Here is a 22,411-nt window from a genome sequence, read left to right on the forward strand (position 1 = left end):
TCTCTCTCTCTCTCTCTCTCTCTCTCTCTCTCTCTCTCTCTCTCTCTCTCTCTCTCTCTCTCTCTCTCTCTCTCTCTCTCTCTCTCTCTCAGACAAAGTCAGTTTACCCTCTCTTAATAAAATCCCTCTATCTATGAGGAGATTCCTATCTCGGTTGGACTGACCTAATAAAATATAACCTTAGAAAATAGGAAGAGAGGGGAAGAAAAAACGCTGGCTAATAAAATAGAATTCCAAAGACGGTGAATTATCAGTTTATCGCGCTTTCATATCGTCCAACTTCCTATTCTCTCACTGGGATTATAGAATTTTCCCATACAGGCTCACAACCTGGCCCTATCTGCAGGTGTTTTTTTATCACGGAATAAAAAGTGGCAGTATTAGATTAAGTTCCTATAAAAATGAGCTTGTGAGTGTGTGTGTGTGTGTGTGTGTGTGTGTGTGTGTGTGTGTGTGTGTGTGTGTGTGTGTGTCTGTGTGTCTGTGTGTCTGTGTGTAATGGAGGCAATTGTCTTCACTTAGTGTGAATAAAAAAAGGGCTTTGAATTGAGTGACTCACAGACACACACACACACACACACACACACACACACACACACACACACACACACACACACACACACACATACACGGGGTGGGGGTAATTAAGGATTCTGATGTAAAGTGGGGGTCAAGCACCTGACCTGCCTGTTTGTCAGTCCGCATTTGAGACGTCTGCTTGTGGGATATGTGTGTCTGTGTGTGGGGGGAGGGGGGTTAAAGGGGTGGATGCTCCAGCTGCTACCTTCGCCAATGCAGCGGCCCGGTCGTCACAGCAACCCAAACCCATTGCTCCATGGCTTTGTGTGCCTCTATTAGTGACAGATTGAAGTCTAAGCTTATCAGTCGCCACCAGCAAGAGTGTGCCTATGTATGTGTGCCTGTGTGTGTGTGGGTGTGATTGTGTGTGTGAGATTGTGTGTGTGTGTGTAATGAATTGATGTTGTCAATGAGGGCACAAAGAGTTAAATGAGGTGTAATCTTCTAATAGCAAGAGCCGGCTTAGAAGACTGTGTGAATGCAGCTTGTGTTAACTAACAAAACCTTCCCAATAAGAATGCAACTAAATTACCAGCACATGGTCAAGAAGAAAGGCCAAATCAGGTACATTGGTCGTAATTTTGGTGTCCATACTCCAGTAGCCTCAGAATTCACACACACACACACACACACACATACACACACACACACACACAATCCAGCAATGAAAAATCTCTTGTTTTTTCTTTTTTTCCTTTTTGTTCCTGGCATTTTGGTCGCACAAGATAAGAGCTTGAAAAAAGAAAACAAGAGAAGGGCTCAGAGAGTGAAAAAGAGAGATAGATAACATTGATATCAACTCCTGAACAACACAGTCATTCGCTTATCCAGGCTTTTTATCATTTTCCTCTCTCTCTCTCTCTCTCTCTCTCTCTCTCTCTTTCTCTCTCTCTCTCTCTCTCTCTCTCCTTTCCTGCTCTGGCTTTTCCATTTGCTCTCCATCAGTTTACAACGGGCAGTCCGATTCCAAAAAATACAATCAATAAATGAATAAATAAGGACTACCACTGACCTTAAAAGTGACGTCAGGTCCTGTATCAAATGAACCTTACACATGCTTTTTTTTGCAGCCCAATGCTAGGAGTGAATTATGCAGTAGGAGTCGCGAGAGGGTACATGTTGGCTACATCTGGAAAAGGGATGCAGTAATGTGCCATGAGAGAATTGAAGAGAATACAGGACATTTGCAGTTACAAGATTTTATGTTTATTATTTGATAAAAAGGAATAGGAAATTATTGGTGAGAGCATATTAGCAAAGACATAGGATGCAAGCTGATGCTAGGTGAAACAGTGTTAAGTACAACGCCCATTCAACTAGACAAATAATCTCATCACAGCTGTAATTCCTAGAATCCCCAAACTACCTCACGTTAATTTATGATCGCCGTCCCCAAAAGAAAGGAAAAACACTATTTTTTCCTCTCTTCCCTCACTCATTTTTCAGATTAAAAAAAAATGTCTCTATTGTTTTAATCTATGAAGGTCAGCTAGCATGGCTCGGACGAACGGAATGTTGCTTTAGGCCTCTGGGCTGACTCTCCTTCTGTCCGTCTCTACGGCTACCTCATTACACATTCATCTGCTTGCGTGTCTGCACCTCTGAATGCCTGTTGACAGCCTTTAGATCACCTAAATGCTCAACATTTAACTCTTTTTCAGGTTGTTCATTCGAGATCTATGATTCAGCATTATTGTTGTTGTTGTTGTTGTTGTTAAGGTTGGGCTGGAGATTTACAAAGTTAGTGGAACATAACTTGGGCAGGTTGTTCATTTGAAAGTGACCACATAATTCAGGGAACTTAAAGCGATGGTTGCAATCTGAATAGGGAACTAAGATAAACCCAGGGTACATTCCAGTTATCATATAAAAATCAGTTTTCTGTCTGTTCTGTCTGAATCGAGTCGTCATTCATTGTTTAAAGGATCCGTGGCAAAAAAATTATGAAGAAAACTAAAACGCACCTCATCACGTCACTAGCTGAGATCTGACGAGATAACCACTATTCGGTTACCACACTAACCAAATAAAAGACCCAAAAGTCATTTTCTCCAGCTTGGTTCATATATTTGCATAACACCACATAAAACAATGTAGCAATTTGCCCGGTTGCAATTAGAATTTGATGCAAACTAATACAAACAAACATGGTTAAAAGACAATGGGGCAATTGTATTACCACAATCATCACAAGCACGATCCAGTACCCAGGAAAAGCCATTTATGGGGTGAATTCCTCCCCAGAAAAGATATATGGAGGAAGAAAGGGAGAGTATTTCGAGATGGTTGTGGATGTGCGCATGTACTATCTGTGTGTGCGTGTGCACGCATGTGCATGTGCGTGCGTGTGTGCGTGTGTGCGCGTGTGTGTGTGTGTGTGTGTGTGTGTGTGTGTGTGTGTGTGTGTGTGTGTGTGTGTGTGTGAGGCAGGGGCATTGAGGACAGAAGTTCAGTTGGACAGACAGAGAGCTGGAGTGAAGAAGATAAGGATGGAGGGAGATAGAGTGTAAAGGAGGGGAAATAAAAAAAGAGTCAGAGAGCGAGAGAGAGATATGGAGCAAGAGAAAGAGAGCAAAAGAGAGAGTGAGAGAGAGTCAGACCGAGAAAGAGAGCAAGAGCGAGAGAAGAAGAGTGAGTGAGAGAAAGAGAGAGAGAGCGGGATAAAAGTAAATGGGTAAGAGGATTTAAATGCAGCAAGTGAATTCAGCCATTACAGATCTTGCTTTTCTTTTATCAAACTTGGAACAATCCCTGATTTCATAAATAAATAAAGAGGAGAAAGCTGTGAGTGCACCACCGATTAAAGGGGATCTTTCTCTCTCTCTCTCTCTCTCTCTCTCTCTCTCTCTCTCTCTCTCTGTCACACACACAGACACACACACACAGTTATTGATGACCCAGAGAAGCCAATAATAAGTATTTCTTGCTAGAGGGCTACTTCTCTGGCTCTTCTATAGACCCCTGGTCACTGTTTGCGGTTGACGCCATTCAAAATCGTTTTTTGGTTGAAACGTACACAGATGAAAACACACTAAACCATTCATTGTCGTCTTCCACTTTTTGTTGTTCCCTTTCCAACTGTGCTTCCTCTGAGCTATCAATGAACCTTCACCCCAACCGCTGGCTCTAATCACAACCCCTGCAAAGAAAGAGAAATTAAAAGAGTCTCTCTCTCTCTTTCTCCCTCTCTCTCTCTAGAGATAAACAGAGGGAAAGATTAAGGACAGAGGTGATGTGAGAGAAGCAGGGGTGTGAGAGCGAAAGAAAGCGAGAGAGAGTGAGAGAGAGAATGAGAAGAAAAAAACATAATTTATCTGTATATTATCAAGAAAGGCAGACACTTTAATCAGTCAGCTATGAAGTCAGTATTTCCATTCTTATCTGTCGCAGGAGTGGAAATGGAGAGGAGATAGCGTTCTGGGAGCCCATCGGTGGGCAGGAATGATAATGGGGGGGAAGAGAGAGAGAGAGAGAGAGAGAGAGAGAGAGAGAGAGAGAGAGAGAGAGAGAGAGAGCTGACTATTGGACCGCTGTGTCAGCGCTATCTGCACCCATTATCAACGGCGTTATCGCTCCTGCCATCAGCTCCGCTGTAATGGGGCCAGTTCAACTTTCCACATTATCATAGCCGCCAAGACCTGCTAAACCAAGACTAGGGGTCTGGCTGGAGACATACACACGGGAGGGGGGGGGGGGGGGGAGTAGATAGAATGAAAGGAAGGGTGATAGAGAAACAGATGAGGGGGGGGAGGGGTGGTGGTAGGGTATGGGTGGGGGGATAGATGGGGCGATGGTGGCTGCTGAGAATGAGGAATAGAGATAGAGTGGGGGTGGGGGGGGGGTGGAATATGCTAGAAGATTACAAAGAAATGAGGAGAGAGTAATGAGATGGGAATTTAAAAAGGTTGGGGAGGGGTTGGGTGACATGTGATGTATTTACATGGGAACAGAAGAGAGAGAGACAGGGCTGTGTGTGTGTGTGTGTGTGTGTGTGTGTGTGTGTGTGTGTGTGTGTGTGTGTGTGTGTGTGTGTGTGTGTGTGTGTGTGTGTGTGTGTATGTGTGTGTGTGTGTGTGTGTGTGAAGGAGAGGTCAGGCTCCTACTGACAAGAGCTAGGAATCCCTAATAAACACTGAGGAATTTATCCACTGCGGCTACAGCTATCAAACGTTGACGGCCATTTACTTCCTGTTTCCAACACATGGTGAATCATTAGCGTAAACTATTAGCAAAATGCAGACTAGCGACGAAAAGTGTAATAACCGCTGGTATTTCAATAAATAAATATGTGATGGCAGCTCTACTGGTAATCTAAGAGATTGTTCAACATTGCATTCAAGCTTTATCTGTATATGGCTGTATCTGGAGGGAGAGAGAGAAAGAGAGGGAGAGCTAAGAATGTGCCAAAGTATTAGACAAACATGGCTGTTTTCTTTGTCACACACACACACACACACACACACACACACACACACACACACACAAGGGATGTGTAAAATGCATTTTGAGGGGTAGTGGTTCAAGAACAATAAGGACTAACTGCCCTTTACTATCTACTTCATTATCACACTTTTATATCTGAAAGCTCCTATTTGTACAGTCAGGCCTATTCATAAAGATAACACTGCTCAAATCATTTATCACCATCTTAGTTCCGGGAGATTAATAACATTGTTCTAAACTTGTAACAAATGAATTGTGAAATTTAAGCTAGCCTGGGCCTGCAGATGTAGAAAAATAAAACGTTGCACTAGTCAAGCAAGTAAAGAGATACAGTTGATATACAGTTGAGAATTACCAGAATATGCTTCTGTTCTTCATTGTGGACTTTTATTAATGTCACACTGCAAACTCAACAACCGGCCCGAATAAAAAAGGGAACCACTATTTCAATGGGTCAAACTGACTGTCACTATCAATTTTAAAAATTCGACTTGATGTAAAAGTTTAATATTTTCTTTTTTATCATAGATAATCGCTATACTGCCTGCGTTTACTGTATATATCAATTATATGTTTCCATTTGAGGAACACGCATGAGATCGCCAATGCACAGATGCGATTAGCAGGTCACTTTATCAGCCAGGGAGTCCAAGCAACACATGAGTTTACACAGGCACAGAGCAAACTGGCCACCAAACCCACTTACACTGTACACAACAGGGAGGAGGGAGAGATGGGGTGGGATGGGAGAGAGAGGGGATGGGGAGAGATATGAGTGAAAGGGAGTTTCAAGTTAGCCTTAGCGATTATATAAAGCAACAGCTTGAGTGGCATCCTGTGTGTTTGCATGCGTGCATTCCCCAAAACCCAGGCCACACACGTTGACTTACCCAGGAAAAAGTGTAGTGCATAATCTGTTGTCCAAAGTTACTGTCAAAAGAGTGGAAGGAGTTAAGAAAAGCCACAATTTCAAAAGCCACTCATGGATGTATTAAAGGGTTGTGTGTGTGTGTGTGTGTGTGTGTGTGTGTGTGTTTACACATGGTCGACTCAACATTCTAGTGACCAATAACTAGCCTCAGAATCAACATGTGATGTAATGCTCTCCTTCTTCTGCTGCCGTCCTAAATTGGAACCCACCTCCTTTTATGGTGTATGTGAGTGTGTGTGTGTGTGTGTGTGTGTGTGTGTGTGTGTGTGTGTGTGTGTGTGTGTGTGTGTGTGTGTGTGTGTGTGTGTGTGTGTGTGCGTGCGTGCGTGCGTGCGTGCGTGCGTGCGTGCGTGCGTGCGTGCGTGCGTGCGTCACCCAGGACGGGGCGATCAGCACAGTAGGAGAAAATGGCACGTCTTATCACCTCCGTCAGGGAGGCCTTGTCATAACACTGGCTGTTCCTCTGCCTGCCACCAACATTTCACAGCACACAGACAGTCACACCAGTCACTGGAGTAGCCTGAGTCACTAGGACCAGACATGGAGTCCACACGGCCGTCAACCATTGCTGAAATAGGGTAGGATGAACATACCACTCACCCGCTTTATGTTACATGGTTTCAGGTCGGCCAAGGCTCAAGTAAAAACCCATACGTGATGCTGCGGTACAGGTTCATAACACAATACTGTCCTACATTTGCCCTTCCCTAATGAGAATCCATAGAAAAAGTTCAGAAGATTAGACAGGGGAATCAACACGTGGAAAGATGTCAATTCTGGCTTCAAATGTTCAGCTCAATAAATTCAAGGGTGGTTAGTTCATCAAGTAAAAAAAGTTACTGAAAAAATAAGTTTGTGCACCTGTTGCTGTACTTGACAGTGCCAGCCTTTGAGTCGTACATTTTAGTAGAGCTGCTGTAAAGCGACTCACAAGAGCCACCATGACACCCTGGGACAAGCTAAGGTGAGTTATCAGAAATAAAGCTAAAGAACAACAATGAAAGGCAGGCAGTAATCACCACTGCTAGAGTAAACAACTTTAGTGTAGTCTATGCTACTGTCTGCCTCTCTCTAACAGCACAGGTCAAAGGGTGAAACGGTTTACGACGGCACTGAGATCTGTAGAACCATAACTCAAAACAAACTAACCATTCCCCCCAGTAGCGTGTTAAATGGCAGGAAATGGCAATAATTCATCCACACTCCAAACAGCACCACATTTCCCTCCTGTGACCCCCCTGTCACACACACACACAGTTAAGACTTACTCAGTAAAAGACACAGCCACAAACTCTCATAAACTATCTGGAAGGCTTTTTACTTTTTTTTGTTTCCTTTACTAACACATATTACTCTTCTGTGTGTGCGTGGGTGTGTGTATGAGTACTATGTGTATGTGTGTGTGAATGCCTCCCGTGCACATTGCTGTATGTGACCAAGTGCAGTCCTGCCGCTGTGTTGGGGCCAGGCTATCTGATGGCGTGCGTGGGATCCGTCGGCGTCTGAAGCCCAATCAGTCAACATCTAGCTCGTCTCTCTTTAATATCTGCCGGCAGAATCAACCCATCACGATTCAGACTGCTGCTGCTGCTGCTGCTGCTGCTGCTGACTCCTCACTTTTATTCTCCCATCTGGCTTTTTATTTAATATTTAATCTTCACCCTCCGCACTCGGCACACACAACCGTCAGTCGGAAAAAAGAACTTTTGCGCTTAAAATATAAAATGGAATGGCACGAACCCCCCCCCCCACACACACACACACACACACACACACACACACAGCACCCTTTGCGATAATAATCGTCAAACACAGAACATTTTTCCCTGTTCCGTCGATGTTATCGGCCGCAGGAATCAGAAACGAGTAATATATGGCATTAATTTTAATTAAATTAATGAACGACAATGCTTGTTAGCGTTGGGGTGTGGGGGGGGTGAAAACAGAAGGTGGGAGGAGAGAGAGGAAGCTAGAAGAGGTTCTTGAAGGAGATAGAGGAACAGACGAGAGATAAAGAGGCAGATTAATAGATACATAGGCAAGAAGAGTTTGAGCAAGAGAGAGAAGAGACGGAGGCGAAATGGGGGGGGGGGCGAGAGAGGGAGAGCGAGAGAGAGAGAGAGAGCAAAGAGACAGAAGAGAAATAAATGCATTCACACCTATCATCTAATTATACAGTAACAGTAATCCCATTAGCAGGAGGGGGTGGAACTGGTTGTCCGGGTCCAGCCCCCGCTGCTCCTTGCCTCAGCCTGTTGTTATTGCGGTGTAGGCCCCAGCTCCTGCCTGGTCCGGCCTGATAACAACTCTAATCAAGCCTGGTGATCTGTATCAGCGCCGGGGATCAGGCCTCGCGGCTTATCGAAAGTTCACATCAAGCTAAAAGCAGAACAATGACGGGGAAAAACACACACACACACACACACAGGCGCACATACACAAACACACACACATGCATTTATACAGTGCCATGCGGCGCCTTGGTGGCTTTCCAATGTTTGTGTCTACACATGCACACCGACACACACACACACAAACAAACACACACACTCACTCACAGGGACACAGGCACCCACAACTCTTTTTTTGTGCTGCGCTGTCTTTGAGACAATGAACTAATCCTTCAGTTGTGCGCCTATACAACAGCCATGTGACCTGAAGCCTTGCCAAACAGACAAAAAAAAAACATAATTCATTTAGCTATTTAACTTGAACAACCACACACAGAGCAGACACACACATACACAATACTAGGTATACGTCCACAACTTTTATGGGCGGCTGGATGTGGAGGAAAAGTGTGTGTGTGTGTGTGTGTGTGTGTGTGTGTGTGTGTGTGTGTGTGTGTGTGTGTGTGTGTGTGTGTGTGTGTGTGTGTGTGTGTGTGTGTAGACAGAGGGGTGGGTCAATGTGTTCTTAGCTTTTCTTTAACCATGGGAGGTGTGTGTTATCAGCACCAATCTCCTTAGCTCTGCTGGTGATGTCAGATGTGCACACACAGGCGCACACACACACACACACACACACACACACACACACACACACACACACACACATACACACACACACACACACACAGAATCAGCTGTGTGGATCAGCAGAGCCATTATCTATCTGCGATCAGCAGGCCTCCTTATCTGCCTGAAACATCTTTCTGGCGTGCAGGAGGGAAGGTGGGGGGAGGGGGGTAAGCAGCAAGCTGGCTCGCCTGGTATTGAAAAAAAAACAACCCACAATGAATTCATACACCACCCCATTATGTATTCCAGACCTTTTGCCCCCCCCCCCCCATTCCTTTCTCTGTCTCTCTCTCTCTCGCTTTCTCCTTTCCTCCCCAGCACACAATCCATCTCCTCTTCTCCTCTGCCTTATCCCTCCTGCCAACACATCCACCTTCAGCGCCGCCTCCATCTGTGTTTTTTAATCCTCCGCCTTCTTTCCTTCTTCCTATTTTGTTTTTACAATTACCCAGGGACTTTTACCCGCCCCTAAACAACAGCATGGGGAACCATCAAAACAAACAAAACAGGCTCTGATGGGAACAGAGAGAGACGGCATGCACATGGGCAGATGTAATTACAATGTGCACACAAACCCTCAATCTATCCCTCCATCTCTCTCTCTCTCTCTCAGCTATCAGCCGGAGCAATCACTCCCCCCCCCCCCCCCTCCCCTTTTTTTGGGCTTATCACAGCCTTCCATCTCAACCGCCAAAATCCAGGCCCAGGGATCTGCCCCGCCCCTCTCTCCCACCCCTAGTGGGTCCTGCCTGCATCTTATCCGTCCATCAAGGAGAGGAGCCCTTATCGGTCAGGGAGATCTCCAACCGTTAGGGGAGGATGACGCACAAGGAGACGCATACAAATATCCATTGGCTGCACAGCTCACCATCGCTTTCACCTCTCCTACTTATGTACACCTCCTCGCTTAATGTACACCTCCTCGCTTTATGTACACCTCCTTGCTTAATGTACACCTCCTTGCTTAATCTACACCTCCTCTCTTAATGTACACCTCTTCTCTTAATGTACAGATCTTCTCCTTATGTACACCTCCTCTCTTAATGTACACCTCCTTGCTTAATGTACACCTCCTCGCTTAATGTACACCTCTTCTCTTAATGTACACCTCTTCTCTCAATGTACAACTCTTCTCTTAATGTACACCTCTTCTCTTAATGTACACCTCTTCTCTTAATGTACACCTCTTCTCTTAATGTACACCTTTTCTTTTTATATACACCTCCTCACCTTCGGAAACCACCTCCATCGAGCCTTCTATTAGTGGTCAAAACGATGTAAGGAGGTGGAAGGAAAAGCATTAAATGCACGGTTGTGAAGATGTATTTTGTGACACAAAAGTACTTAGCCTTGTTGTACTTTGAGTTTTATGTTGGGGGGGTCGGATGCAATGGAGACTTAAAAGGACCAAAAGACATGTGGTTTTCCCTTGTGGTGGAGCAGTCACTTAGCGCCCCCTACGCGCCCCTCACCCCACCGCCCCCCGATCCCTGCCAACAGCCAACAACACCCGGCCATGAGTCCTTATCAAATCCTCGCTGGCTCCTATCAAAATGTCTGCTGAAATCACAAGTGGCCTCGGACACAGCAAACAGGAGGGTCTGCTTGCATAAGCCCGGCGTGGAGGTGGTGGACTCGGAGCATAAGAAAAAATAAAAAATGAAATAAAAGATACGAAGCATGGAACACACAAAACAGGCCACGGAGATTGTGGACACGTGCACACCCACAGCCACGTTCATGCACGTGAAGACTGGGCTGAGCCTCACGGTTACAGCTGACTGTTTTATCAGTTTGGGGAGGGGGGGTTCTGGAATATATCTACCAACCTTGCCGTTTGCTTGAGGTGCCTGCTGGGAATTTCCACAGCCGGCAGTCTGCTCTACGGTCACAGATATGAGGGGAAAAGGGAAGTGGAGTACTCTTGGTACAATGCAAGCTTATCAACTGCAAATCTCCCTACAAATGGCAGTGAGACACACTGTGACTCAACTAATTTTGGCAATGCCATTCATCAGGTAATCAGTACTATCGCCTACTTTTATAAGCATTGTATGCCTTGACATTTAGTTATTAAAAGAGATTAAACTCAGACATTTATTTTGTAGGTTTATCATGGAGAGGCATCTAGTTTAGAGAAGAGACAAAAAAAGGTCTGGTAGCTTTTGAAAATCCGGAGTACATCTTCTGCAAAATAAATGACTGAAGGGAAGATGTGTTTACAAAGCATCGTTGTTCTAATATCTTTTCAAACATCAGACTCGAGCGATACAACTTTACACATCTTATAAACAGGAAGGACTCGTCAAGCATGAATACCAGTCAAGCGCCAGACCAAAAGAAAAAAGCCTCCCAAACGAGCGCCCCAAGATGCATTATTGAGTTAAAAGGATAAATGAAAAAAAGATCCAATTGTAACCCCGTTATCTTCAGGCAAGATCAGCCAGGCGCGCTATCGGACGCCACATCTATGGAAAGAGAACTGAAAAGCCAGGGGAAATGCAACGGCGCTGTCTCAGACAGAAAACAAATAAAAAAGATCCAATTTTAATTCTTATCAAGGCTGAGATCGGATCGCTGTTTATCTATGTTCACATCGCTTTTTCAGAGAACAGTGACGTTTCCAAAACAGAATTAGGCAGGAAACCATGGCTTCAGTTAGGCTTGCAGTGGACATATGTCTTGCTGTCCTATCATTAATGACTAGCCTAATAAAAGTTAAATTAACTGTTCACGCACGTAGGCTCATCATGTTCGTACAATTGAATGATCCAACGTCCTAATTTAAACTGATTGAAAAAATGTACGTTCTGATTATTTTCATTTTAGCATGAAGTGCAGTGTACACTATCAAATACGCACTGTCCAATTCAATTATTAACAATGACCGGATCTTGTTAATAAATTAACTTTACTTAGTTGCGCTTTAATGAAAAATGTAAATAGCCCTACAGACTACAACTTCAAGGGACGCACAAAAACACATATGTAAATCGACATTTCACAATTGTAAATACATGTTATAAATGATAAATCCTTACGTTTGATCTGCCGGGGTTTGCTCTGTTTTCTTCGGGACATGGTTATACTCGGTTCCGTAGCCCTCTAGATAGACGGAGCAGGCAGGCAGTCTTCTTCCCACGAGAAACTACTAACCTACTTGAACGCTACGTTTTGATCTCCGACCAGAGATATCCGCATGACCCGCCTGCACTTTGATATCTTTGACACGACAGCTACCTGTGGCTAAGTTTGTCACTTCTCGTGCCCTCTTTTTTCCCAGATGTGTCTCCTTCTCGTTTCCTTCCACGCCGCCTTGGATTGGGTGCGTCTTCGATATGACCGTGATCGGCAACCACAATAGCGTTTTCTGAATAACAAAAAAAAGTGTTGCCGATTCAGAGGTCAGTGTATCACTGTTTTGGTTTTGTGTAGACTTGCTATCCCGGTCCGCCCCCTGTTTCGGGCAGACAGTTTTCAGTGGGGCGCAAGCGTTAGCCACAGTGAACTACGGCACTACCAGAGCCAGACAGCAGCCGCTCGCCTCGGACACGCCCCCTTACGTGTGACGTGCCTCAACGCACTCGTATCCCATTGGTTTGTTTTTTCAAGCGAATCTATGAACATGTCAGTTATGTTTTTAATGAAGGCCGTGTAAGTTACACGTTTCCATATATTTAGGTAAATATTACTTGTCATAGACATTGACGATGCAGGGTTTTTCTATCGCACGATTTCCAGTTTTAAGGGCAGTCTTTTTTTCGTTGTCCTTTACTTGCTCTTTTCATTTGCATCAAATGTACACGCTCAGACGTGTAAAGAACGGTTTGGGGCATCTGTTAATTGATGCATGTTCTCCACCTATGTTGTGATAACAATATATTATATGTTCATGTGCATTCCCCATGGTCAGCAAGCAGGCGAGACAGATGAGATTCAATCACGGTCTAACATGAAAAAGTGAGTCCTCCCATTTATTTGGTCTTACCAATAATAGGAGTATTTAAAATAAAAAACATATCCAAAATCGTAACATTCCGAAATATGTGCTTGATATGTGCAACAAAGAATATGTGATATGTAGCATTTTTAGCTTAACCTAGACCTATAGTCCAATCTGTACTGATATATACCATTCACTTCTCTCACCAATGAACGCAGTTGAGTCAAATACATTGCGGAACAACCAATAGACAAAATCCCAGAACCAATCATGATCATTTATAATATAGTTTAATGTAAATATATATAACAGCAAATTCCACTAGAAATTATATAAAAATATATGAGAAATCAGAATCTATATCGTATTCCATTCAGCAAAGACCCCCAGGCCGTTGTACGTCTCCCCTGCCAGTCGGCAGGTGGCGGACTCGTTAAGGATGGGGCTGGAAAGGTGGTGTAGGGTCTTGGCTGCAGCAGTAAGGCTTGGAGAATTGGGTAGAGCTGAGCGAGCGATAAAAACACAATGCCCACATGGCTCAAACACATGCCCGCCTAAACGTCTTCTATGTAGAAGTAAGGACAGATTAGTTCACTGTCTTTTGTCCAGCACGAATCATAGAGGTGGGTCCACATTGCCTTGGATGAAGGTCTGGCTGCACTCTGGTGAATGGGAGGAGACCTGTAATATGAAGAGGACCACCAAGACAACCACCGATACGAGAGAGGTACCACAGAGCGTTCATTAGACCTCTGACATTGAGACCATTGCCTTAGAGGAGAGAAGAGAGGCATTATTTTCAGTTCAAACTGCTTAGGGACAGGACTCATCACCTTTTGAAATTGCATAAAACATGAAACTTTTTGTTGGTTCAAACATCATGCTCACTTTCCCTCGTTTGGTTTATTTGGTTTTTAAAACCCTGCATGTCATGTTTAATTGATTGCTGGACAAGTGAGACAACAATAACATGATCTGGTCAGCATCTTTTTTAGATAATGAGAGTATATTTTTGAATACCTTGCACAACTGTCATGCATTATAACTTTTTATTCATCAATGTATGCTCATTATCCAGAAATGCTTCATTTTTAGGCCTATCTTTGTCGATTTTTGATTGATGATTTCATTAAGATTTCAATTTCATATTTTGTAATTAATTTGCCATTTTAACAAAACATTGGATATACTCAAAGAGTATGCGTATTATAATCTGGAAATCATGAATAATTGAACACTTTTTTTCATGAAAACAAATTATTTTGAAGAAGTTTGATTAGGATTGTATCAATGAGAATTCTACTCGTGCTATAATAAAAAACGTTTTTTATTAAAGGCCTGCACCTTGCTAGTAATACCACCTTGTGGTATTGTCAATGAATAGCGGTTTAGCGTTCTTATTAATTAAAGCCACCTTGTAGTGCCACCTTGTGGTACAATCTCGCATTATAACTTTTTATTAGACGCATACAAGATATTTTGTATGCGTCTCAAAATATCTTTCAGATCAATTGAAAGTTCAAATTTAAAAACCCATGTCGTTGAAATTGTTTGCAAGGATAAATTTAATTAGGTGTCTATGTTTCTGTACAAAGACGTGCCTTCAAAGATTAAAATGGTGTATTGAAATACTTTCTTACTTTTATATATAATGATCATATACCTTTTTTGGGACTAAAAGCATACAGGAGTATGCAGTTATTGAATCGAGTTGCATACTTGAAGAGATTATTAAATCTTATCACTTTAAGAACCCATAATTAATACATTTAGGCTAACTCATATATAGGCCTATAGTGTTTTCAAATAGTTCTAAATATATGTTTAAGGCGGCTCACGTTTTACCTATGATTCAACTGGTTTTCCGATGTTCATGTGTGACAGCATTGCTCCCAAGCTTGGAAAGCTGACCTGTAAACATAGCAGATGACATGCTACTCAGGCTTAGAAGATTATACATACTGAGGGATCGGATACTTTCAGAGTTGTAGAACAAAGTTTAAAGAAATGTTATATTCCGCATAATTTCAGTAAAATAATAATATTAATATGCTAATATAATAAAAAAAGTTTCAATGGAAGATTGTTGGGGTAGATGAAGTGGGCGATTGCTGGCAGGCCAGATGTTGCCTGTGGTCTGCTAGTTGATCTGTGACTGTACTGTCTTGGTATTTTCCTCAATAAACCATGATTATCTCAAATTAGTTAACAATTGTTTCTGGTAACAATTACTCAACGACAGTTTCACATATGAGCTATAACAGCCGGACAAAGCCTACATTGGGTCCTTAGCAGATTTTAATTTTCTGCCGCAAATTGCCTCAGTGCTGCCAAAATGATTGACTATTGTCAATGTTTGATCATTCGCACAGCTAATATATCACACCAGTCAGGCTCTCTGGTGGGACATTTCAAACACTCTTGGAGGCCCTCTGGTGGCCAAGGAGGCCCTATCAGGCACTTAGTTCACTCCAGCCCTAAGCTATATGCTTCAAAGCCTGTATAGGAACAACTGCAATGGGTGAAAAGAATGAGATTTTCAAACGTCATCAACTTCAATAGCCAGAGCCTTTCAATGGTAAAAATAACCATATGACCATGTTTTTGAATTGTCAAAAATGTCCTTAGCGTGAATAACTTGGCATCAGAAATCACGATACTTTTCACTACGCAATGTACTTTACAGTATTGCTCAACAAACAATCAAATTTCATTATTTCCAAGAAGAAGGTGAACAGTGTGTTTAACGTGGTTTGTGAGTGGCCGAAGCCCCCATGGCCAACACAAGTTTGCATGTGGGGGATGAGTAGGTCAAAGTGCACCGTGATTGGCTGGTCAGAGTCCTACTGGTGGATGTTAAATCAATGAATTGTCTTCATTTTTCTGCTGAGTTGTGCTTGTGACTTATTGTTTTTTAAGTATTCCTTGTTTTTGTGGAGCAGATAGAGAATGTGTTATTGTGGTAAACATGAGGGTGATACATGACACATGATAGTTTGTGTACTACGTATATCAATCCCATCGTCAGCATTGGTCACTAAAACCTTGGTGTGTTATTTCAATTTCATTCTGTAGATGTGGCTGTTTGTGCCTGTTTGTGTGTGCGCATGTTCGCATGTGTGTGTGCGGCGTGCGCCCATGTGTGTGTGTGTATGTGTGTGTGTGTGTGTGTGTGTGTGTGCTGTGTGTGTGTGTGTGTGTGTGTGTGTGTGTGTGTGTGTGTGTGTGTGTGCATGTAGGTGTGTGTGTGTGTGTGTGTGTGTGTGTGTTTTTCTGTGTGTGTGTGTATGGTAAAAGGGGCGGAGCCTCAAGGAACAGAGGGGGATAGAGACTTGCTACTCAGAGTCTTCATACTCCTCTGTGTCTCAGCTAGAAGCCAGGATGTGCACAGTGCTGTCAACTGTTTACCTGTTCAGCACCTTTACACTTCTGGCGCTGGGTGCACCAGGTAAGAATATATTATTTCAAGACATAAATCTAAATACCCATTGTGTTGAGAAATAGGGATTTCTTATTGAAATGACTATTTCAACTGGGGAGGCCAGGCTTGGGATAGTTTGTCTATTACAGGGCCCAAAAGAAAATACCATTCAACGACGTGGTCCTCAGGCTGGCTTTTTGTAAGGATTGGGGTGCTTTTTTTGTGTCTATTTTAAAAATGTTTTGCTGATTGAATCATGAATGCAGTAAATTGTTTGGATTTGAGGGGAAACCTTATCTCCATACAACCATCCAACACAGATGAGATCCATCGGAGGAACTAAGTAGAACATGTAATGTTCAAACTAAAAGGGATTAAAACAATCGCCATTTGAAGTCAAACAAAAAATAGATATGGAGACAGCTTGCTTCTGCTTTTTGAAGAACTTAAGATACCAAATAATTTCAGAAAGCAAATTATTAAAAAAAAAAAATAGTAGGTTAACCACCAGAGTAGAAGATGTGTTGGGTAACCATGGTGTTCCTCTTATGTCATACTGTGGTCTTTGTATCATCATTTGCCCAAAATGATCTATAATCATTGTTTCGAGCGCCACATTTAGGGGGGGGGCAGAGGGCACGGCCCCCTGTTACCCCCTCATAACTGCCACGGATGATCGCAGGTCTGTCTACATGTGTAAAGCGGTAGGATCAGCACTGTTGCACCCCAGTGACTTGATGAAAATAAATAGATTTTCCAGATATTCACTAGCGAAAACAATGGAGGAATGTGTTGTACAATACATTAGAGGCTGATGGTGTGGTTTTTTTTTGTCTTCTCAATCTCTTCTGCACAACTTGGTTGGAGAAAAGTGAGCAAACTGGCAAAGTATTCTGCCATCAATAATTATTTCCTAACCCCTGCCAAACTATAGTAATTCTTAATAGGAGGTAGTTGAGCGGCAGATTATGTCATGCTCATGTACTAAAAAAATATGTATGACTAACAGTAGGTTCTCGTTATCTCTTTTCAAATCAGCCAGTTGACGTCATTCAGTTTGTGTTCTTCCTACACCAATCATTTCCCTAATCAAGCTGTCATGGTCTAACAATATCACTGTGTGGTTTTCCCAGCAGGGACAGAGGGACCTTTGGTGTCCTTGAAAAATGGCAAAGTCCGGGGTGGTTACATGTCCGTGAAGGGCACAGAGGCAAGAGCGCAGCAGTACCTGGGAATCCCCTTTGCCCGACCTCCAGTGGGGCCCCTGCGCCTGGCTAACCCCCAGCCGGCGGAGGCCTGGGAGGGGGAGAGGGACGGCACACGGCAGCCTCCAATGTGAGTGGGCTGCAGCATGATGAACCGACCGGGATCTAGGTCGCTGGCTCTGTTGTTCAGCATGTCCGGACCACCCAGTTCTCTCCCTCTGTTCCGCTGCTCGCTCCTTCTTCTTCCACTCTATCACTCTGTCGTCCTCTCTAGAACACTCATGGCCTTTCCCTATTTTGCTTCTCTTCCCTGGTTTTTCTTGCTGATGTTTTCTTTTCCTGTCCGTCTGTCTTGGTTCTCATTCTCAACTTAACATCGGCCTGTGAAGCCCTTTAAAGTGTAACTGCGTAAGGAGAAATACAAATATTATTGGCATGTTATAATTCCCTCCTCTCTCTCTCTCTCTCTCTCTCTCTCTAAAATCTAGGTGTATTCAGGACCCAGCCTTTGTTTCTCTGGTGTCTAAGATTATGTCCATGAAGGTCACATCACCAGAGGTATCAGAAGACTGTCTCTATCTGAACGTCTACACGCCGGCCGGCGTGGTAGCAGGGGACAAGCTGCCTGTAAGTCAGTCCTCCTACAGACTGAGAGGCTAGATGTCCAGTCTAGGGTATTGCTTTTCAAAAAAATGCAATGACCTCTGCTATTTGGTTGCTCTGAAATTGATTGTGTAGATCAGAATCTCTCCCGCTGTCTTTCTGTCTAAAATGATTACCAAGAAAAAAGAACAGAAAGAGACTCTTGTGTTTCGATGTCGTTGCCAAGGTGATGTTGTGGATCCATGGTGGGGGCTTGACCATCGGGGCGGCCTCTCAGAGCGACGGCTCTCCATTGGCAGTCTATGAAAACATGGTGGTGGTCTTGATCCAATATCGCCTGGGAATTCTCGGGTTCCTGAGGTACTGAAAAAAGTGTGCTCAAAAAAAGTTGTTGTTTTGGGATGCTTGTCACGTTATGACCTCAATGTGTGTGTGTGTGTGTGTGTGTGTGTGCGTGCGTGCGTGCGTGTGTGTGTGGGTGGGTTCGTGAAGACAGATAGAGAGAGAGAGAGAGAGAGAGAAAGAAAGTTGGGGAGTGAAAGGGTGGGGGCTAGAGAGAGAATGGATGGTATATCTTAACAAGTTTCTGTTGTTCCCTCTTCTTTAAAGCACTGGAGATGAGCATGCCTGGGGAAACTGGGGGTTCTTGGACCAGCTCGAAGCCCTGAAGTGGGTGCAGGAGAACATTGAGGCCTTTGGGGGAGACCCTGGGTCAGTGACCATCGCTGGGGTCTCAGCAGGAGGCATCAGTGCATCCATCCTGGTAATGTCGCCCTTGAAATGACAATGCAGGCTTTTATGTGGCCAACTTGTGTTAACATGTGTGCTTAAATGCTTTCTTTGAAAGCTTGCTAGCCAGCAGGGACTTTCCCACAGCGCCTCTGTTTGTCCTTCCCCAGGTTGAAGTCTATATTTGATTGTAGTTCATTATTATCAATTACTAAAAGCACTGTTGCATGCACTTGTCCAAGACCTAATTTAGAATTGAGTCCCAATTTAGTCTTTTTCGGATTGTAGTTTTTTTATTATTATTATTTACTCATATCACTGTTAAGTTGATCTGTAAACAGTTTAGAGTGTAGGACCATGAATTTGTGCGAGAGTTCCCGAATCCTAACGTCTGAGGTAGAACGTACCTGGGCCACTTTTAATGAGTTTAATGAGGGATTGGTTTCTGTTACTAATTAAGTTGAACACAATTTTGCCACTGTATAAAGATGGTTAATGTTGTATACATAACTTATCAGTTGGATCCTGCCTACTCATGAAATTTAAGTGATTAAATATACAGATCCATGTGTTGCCTTATTTCCAACAGACCCTTTCACCCCTATCCAATGGACTATTTCATAAGGCAGTATTCCAGAGTGGAGTAGCCACACTGGGAAAATATACTTCAAATCAGCCAATGGAACAAACCAAGGTATGCCATAAATAAGATACTACTTATTGAACACATTGCTTAATAAAACTGATACATTCAATATATTTATCAATATTTTTGCCATGTGAATCCTCTTTTTAACCATAATCCTATGCATACAACGTTCATACATTTACCAGAGAATTGCAATTTCAGTAATATTTCTCCTTCTACATTATATTTATTTTTTAAAATAAGAATCTATTTTGTCATGTAAATAATGCAGGAAGTTTAATATCAGCTTGGTGTATGTGTCTGCCGCCCAAATACACAGATTGTGGCTAACCTGACAGGCTGTGACTACGCTGATACTGAGCAGTTAGTTGGCTGTTTCAGGGGGAAAAGTCAACAGGAGCTAATTGATGCTACCAAAAAGGTAAGGTTACTCAGTAAGACCACACCGACAGATACACAAAACGACATTTTGAATCACATGAATTACAATGCAATTCATTATTTACCCACAAAGTGGCAAGCATGCAACATCCTTGTCCGTTGTCCCTCGTTGTGGTCTTCATAAAGTTTATAATGGCCTCGCCTCTGTTCAGATGAAGGTGTATCTTGGAGGAACGGTTGATGGGATGTTTCTGACTGATGTTGCTGAAGAGCTGCTGAAAAATAAAGAGATGATGAAGATTCCTGTGATGTTGGGATTGACCAATCATGAGTTTGGATGGATCCTGCCTAATGTGACTACCTCCAAGTGGACAACCCCATGGCACACATCTCTAAATAGATTCAGTTGATCCTCCAAGGTGTCCATGTTGTCAGCCTGTTAACCATTTATTTTATTCTTTCGTCGTTCACCACTCTAGACTTTTGCGCCTCCTGGCTGGCAAAACGGCATGAGCAGAGAGAGGGTGCTGGCTGTGATGAACCTTTTCAATCCACCAGGGGTCAGTCACACAATAGTTTACAGGAACTACGCAATTATACAATTATATATTTTGTAGGGTTTCACAATTAATTGCATATCAATTTACAGCTGGGATTTTGACCAATGCAATTAGCTTATCATGAAAATTTTCAATTATATAACCAAATAATAATATAATAATAATAATAATAATAATAATAATAATAATAATAATAATAATAATAATAACAATAATAATAATAAATGAAAGCATATAAAAACATAATAAAATACGATTTTGTACGACCGTTACAACTCAGTAATGGCTTTACAATGGTGGTTGTTTTTTATCTATTAGCCACCATGGAATATTAATTGAATCCATATTCTTAAAATTGCAAAGGAGAATCTCAATCACAATATTGTGCAAAATAATCGCAATCAACATTTTTGTCATAATCGTGCAGCACTATAAGAACCCAAATATGACACATAATAGCTGCAATTTAAATGCTAGAATGAGATTGAAATTGTAGTCGTTTAATTCACTTGGAGTTCAGTCGGGAGGAGATTATTAGTTGTGGGAATGGAATCCACGTTATTCAACATTTCATGAATGCTCACACTAAGTCATGAATCGGTTATTTGCCTGCAAGCCAACTGTTTGCGTTTCACATTTCCGGAGAGCCATTTACCAAACAAGCCTCCTTTATTCCCTTCCCTTCCAGGCAACATTTGCCAATTCCTTGATCGCAGATGAATATCTGAAAGGTGCCCAAACTCCGGAGGACATCCGAGACGGCTTCACCGAGATCCTTGGGGACATATTGATGACAATCCCTGTCCTCGGCGTTGCTGGCTACCACAGAGGTCACTCTTACAAGTCCGGACTGCCCTGAAACACACACAGAAAGCACCAGAAAGAACAAGAGGGCCATAGTGTTGAGCTGTTCTCTGGCTTTGTGATCCTCAGATGCCGGCGTTCCAGTGTACTTGTATGAGTTTATTCACCGTCCAGAGGTGCACAACCTGACCAGGCCCAGCTTTGTGAAGGCCGACCATGCGGATGAGGTGGGATTCATGTTTGGTGGATGCTTCTGGAACGGGCATATAAAGATCACAGGTATGTATGCTGTACACTGAGTGAATAAATCCATAAGATGTGTACTATTCTCTTGTTAGCTGTTCATTTAGGTACACTTTTTTTCTCCAGCATCTAGATCTATATTTACATGAAATATATGTTTTCTGTGGAACTACAGATAAATAAATATAATGTTAAAATGCCGTGTTTACAGGCACAATCACCACAGAGGAGGACATGCTTTGTAGGACCATGATGTCCTATTGGGGTAACTTTGCCCGCACTGGGTAGGTAGAACTTTTTGAACATTGATGAATGCATATCCACTGCTAGTAGTCTTTGTCCTGTACAAAACAAAGTTGCATAGTTGCCTTTGGGGTAGCTCACATATATATAAGAATATCATTCTATTAACTGTTGTTCAACTTCAGCTCTCCTAATGGCCCTGGGCTGGTGCAGTGGCCTCAGTATGACAACCTGAAGCAAGAATACATGGAGCTGGGCCTAAAGCAGACTGTGAAAGAAAAATTGAAGTTTGAGAAGATGAACTTTGCTAGGGTCACTCTGCCTCAGAAGATGCAAGACTTAGCAATAGCCGCAGCAGCAGCAGCCAGCACAGGAAATTAATCACTGGTGCTTTTGAAGTTAGCTAGCATAACGGATCCTGGAATTCTGGTTCATGTGTTCTCTGTCATAAATTGCTAGACATTTTGTGTATGGAATGGCATGCTTTCTAGGGTCCATTCCAAGAAATGTTTCATACTTCTTCCATCTACCACAACTGCAAGGAATATTATTTAACCCAGGTCAATGCAAAAGCTTTTGTTAATGACTTTTTGAAGGAAAGGAATGTAAAAGAGGATGGTGAATTGCAGTTCATATTCTTCCCAAAAGTAATCCACT

At 42.9% G+C, this 22,411-nt stretch overlaps 2 protein-coding genes across 2 annotated transcripts in view; one reads left to right on the plus strand and one right to left on the minus strand.

Annotated features, from left to right (window-relative positions):
• Positions 1–12,431, minus strand: part of zfpm1 (zinc finger protein, FOG family member 1) — a 72,315-nt gene extending 59,884 nt beyond the window's left edge. Inside the window, exon 1 of the mRNA XM_079743757.1 lies at positions 12,015–12,431. Coding sequence (XP_079599883.1) covers positions 12,015–12,054 — 40 coding nt within the window. The 5' untranslated portion in view covers positions 12,055–12,431. The remainder of the gene's footprint in view (positions 1–12,014) is intronic.
• Positions 12,432–16,297: 3,866 nt separating this feature from the next.
• ces3 (carboxylesterase 3) lies at positions 16,298–22,135 on the plus strand (the record flags this gene model as incomplete). Its single annotated transcript, XM_079742962.1, has 13 exons — positions 16,298–16,364; positions 17,471–17,672; positions 18,031–18,169; positions 18,372–18,505; positions 18,755–18,908; positions 19,464–19,568; positions 19,843–19,944; positions 20,117–20,257; positions 20,384–20,464; positions 21,153–21,294; positions 21,398–21,547; positions 21,723–21,795; positions 21,940–22,135. The coding sequence occupies 13 exons, from the start codon at positions 16,298–16,300 to the stop codon at positions 22,133–22,135; spliced, it is 1,686 nt and encodes a 561-aa protein (XP_079599088.1).
• Between the last annotated feature and the right edge of the window lie 276 nt (positions 22,136–22,411).

The sequence above is a fragment of the Pollachius pollachius genome, assembly GCF_949987615.1.
Source record: "Pollachius pollachius genome assembly, chromosome: 9".
NCBI classification, from domain to species: Eukaryota; Metazoa; Chordata; class Actinopteri; order Gadiformes; family Gadidae; genus Pollachius; species Pollachius pollachius.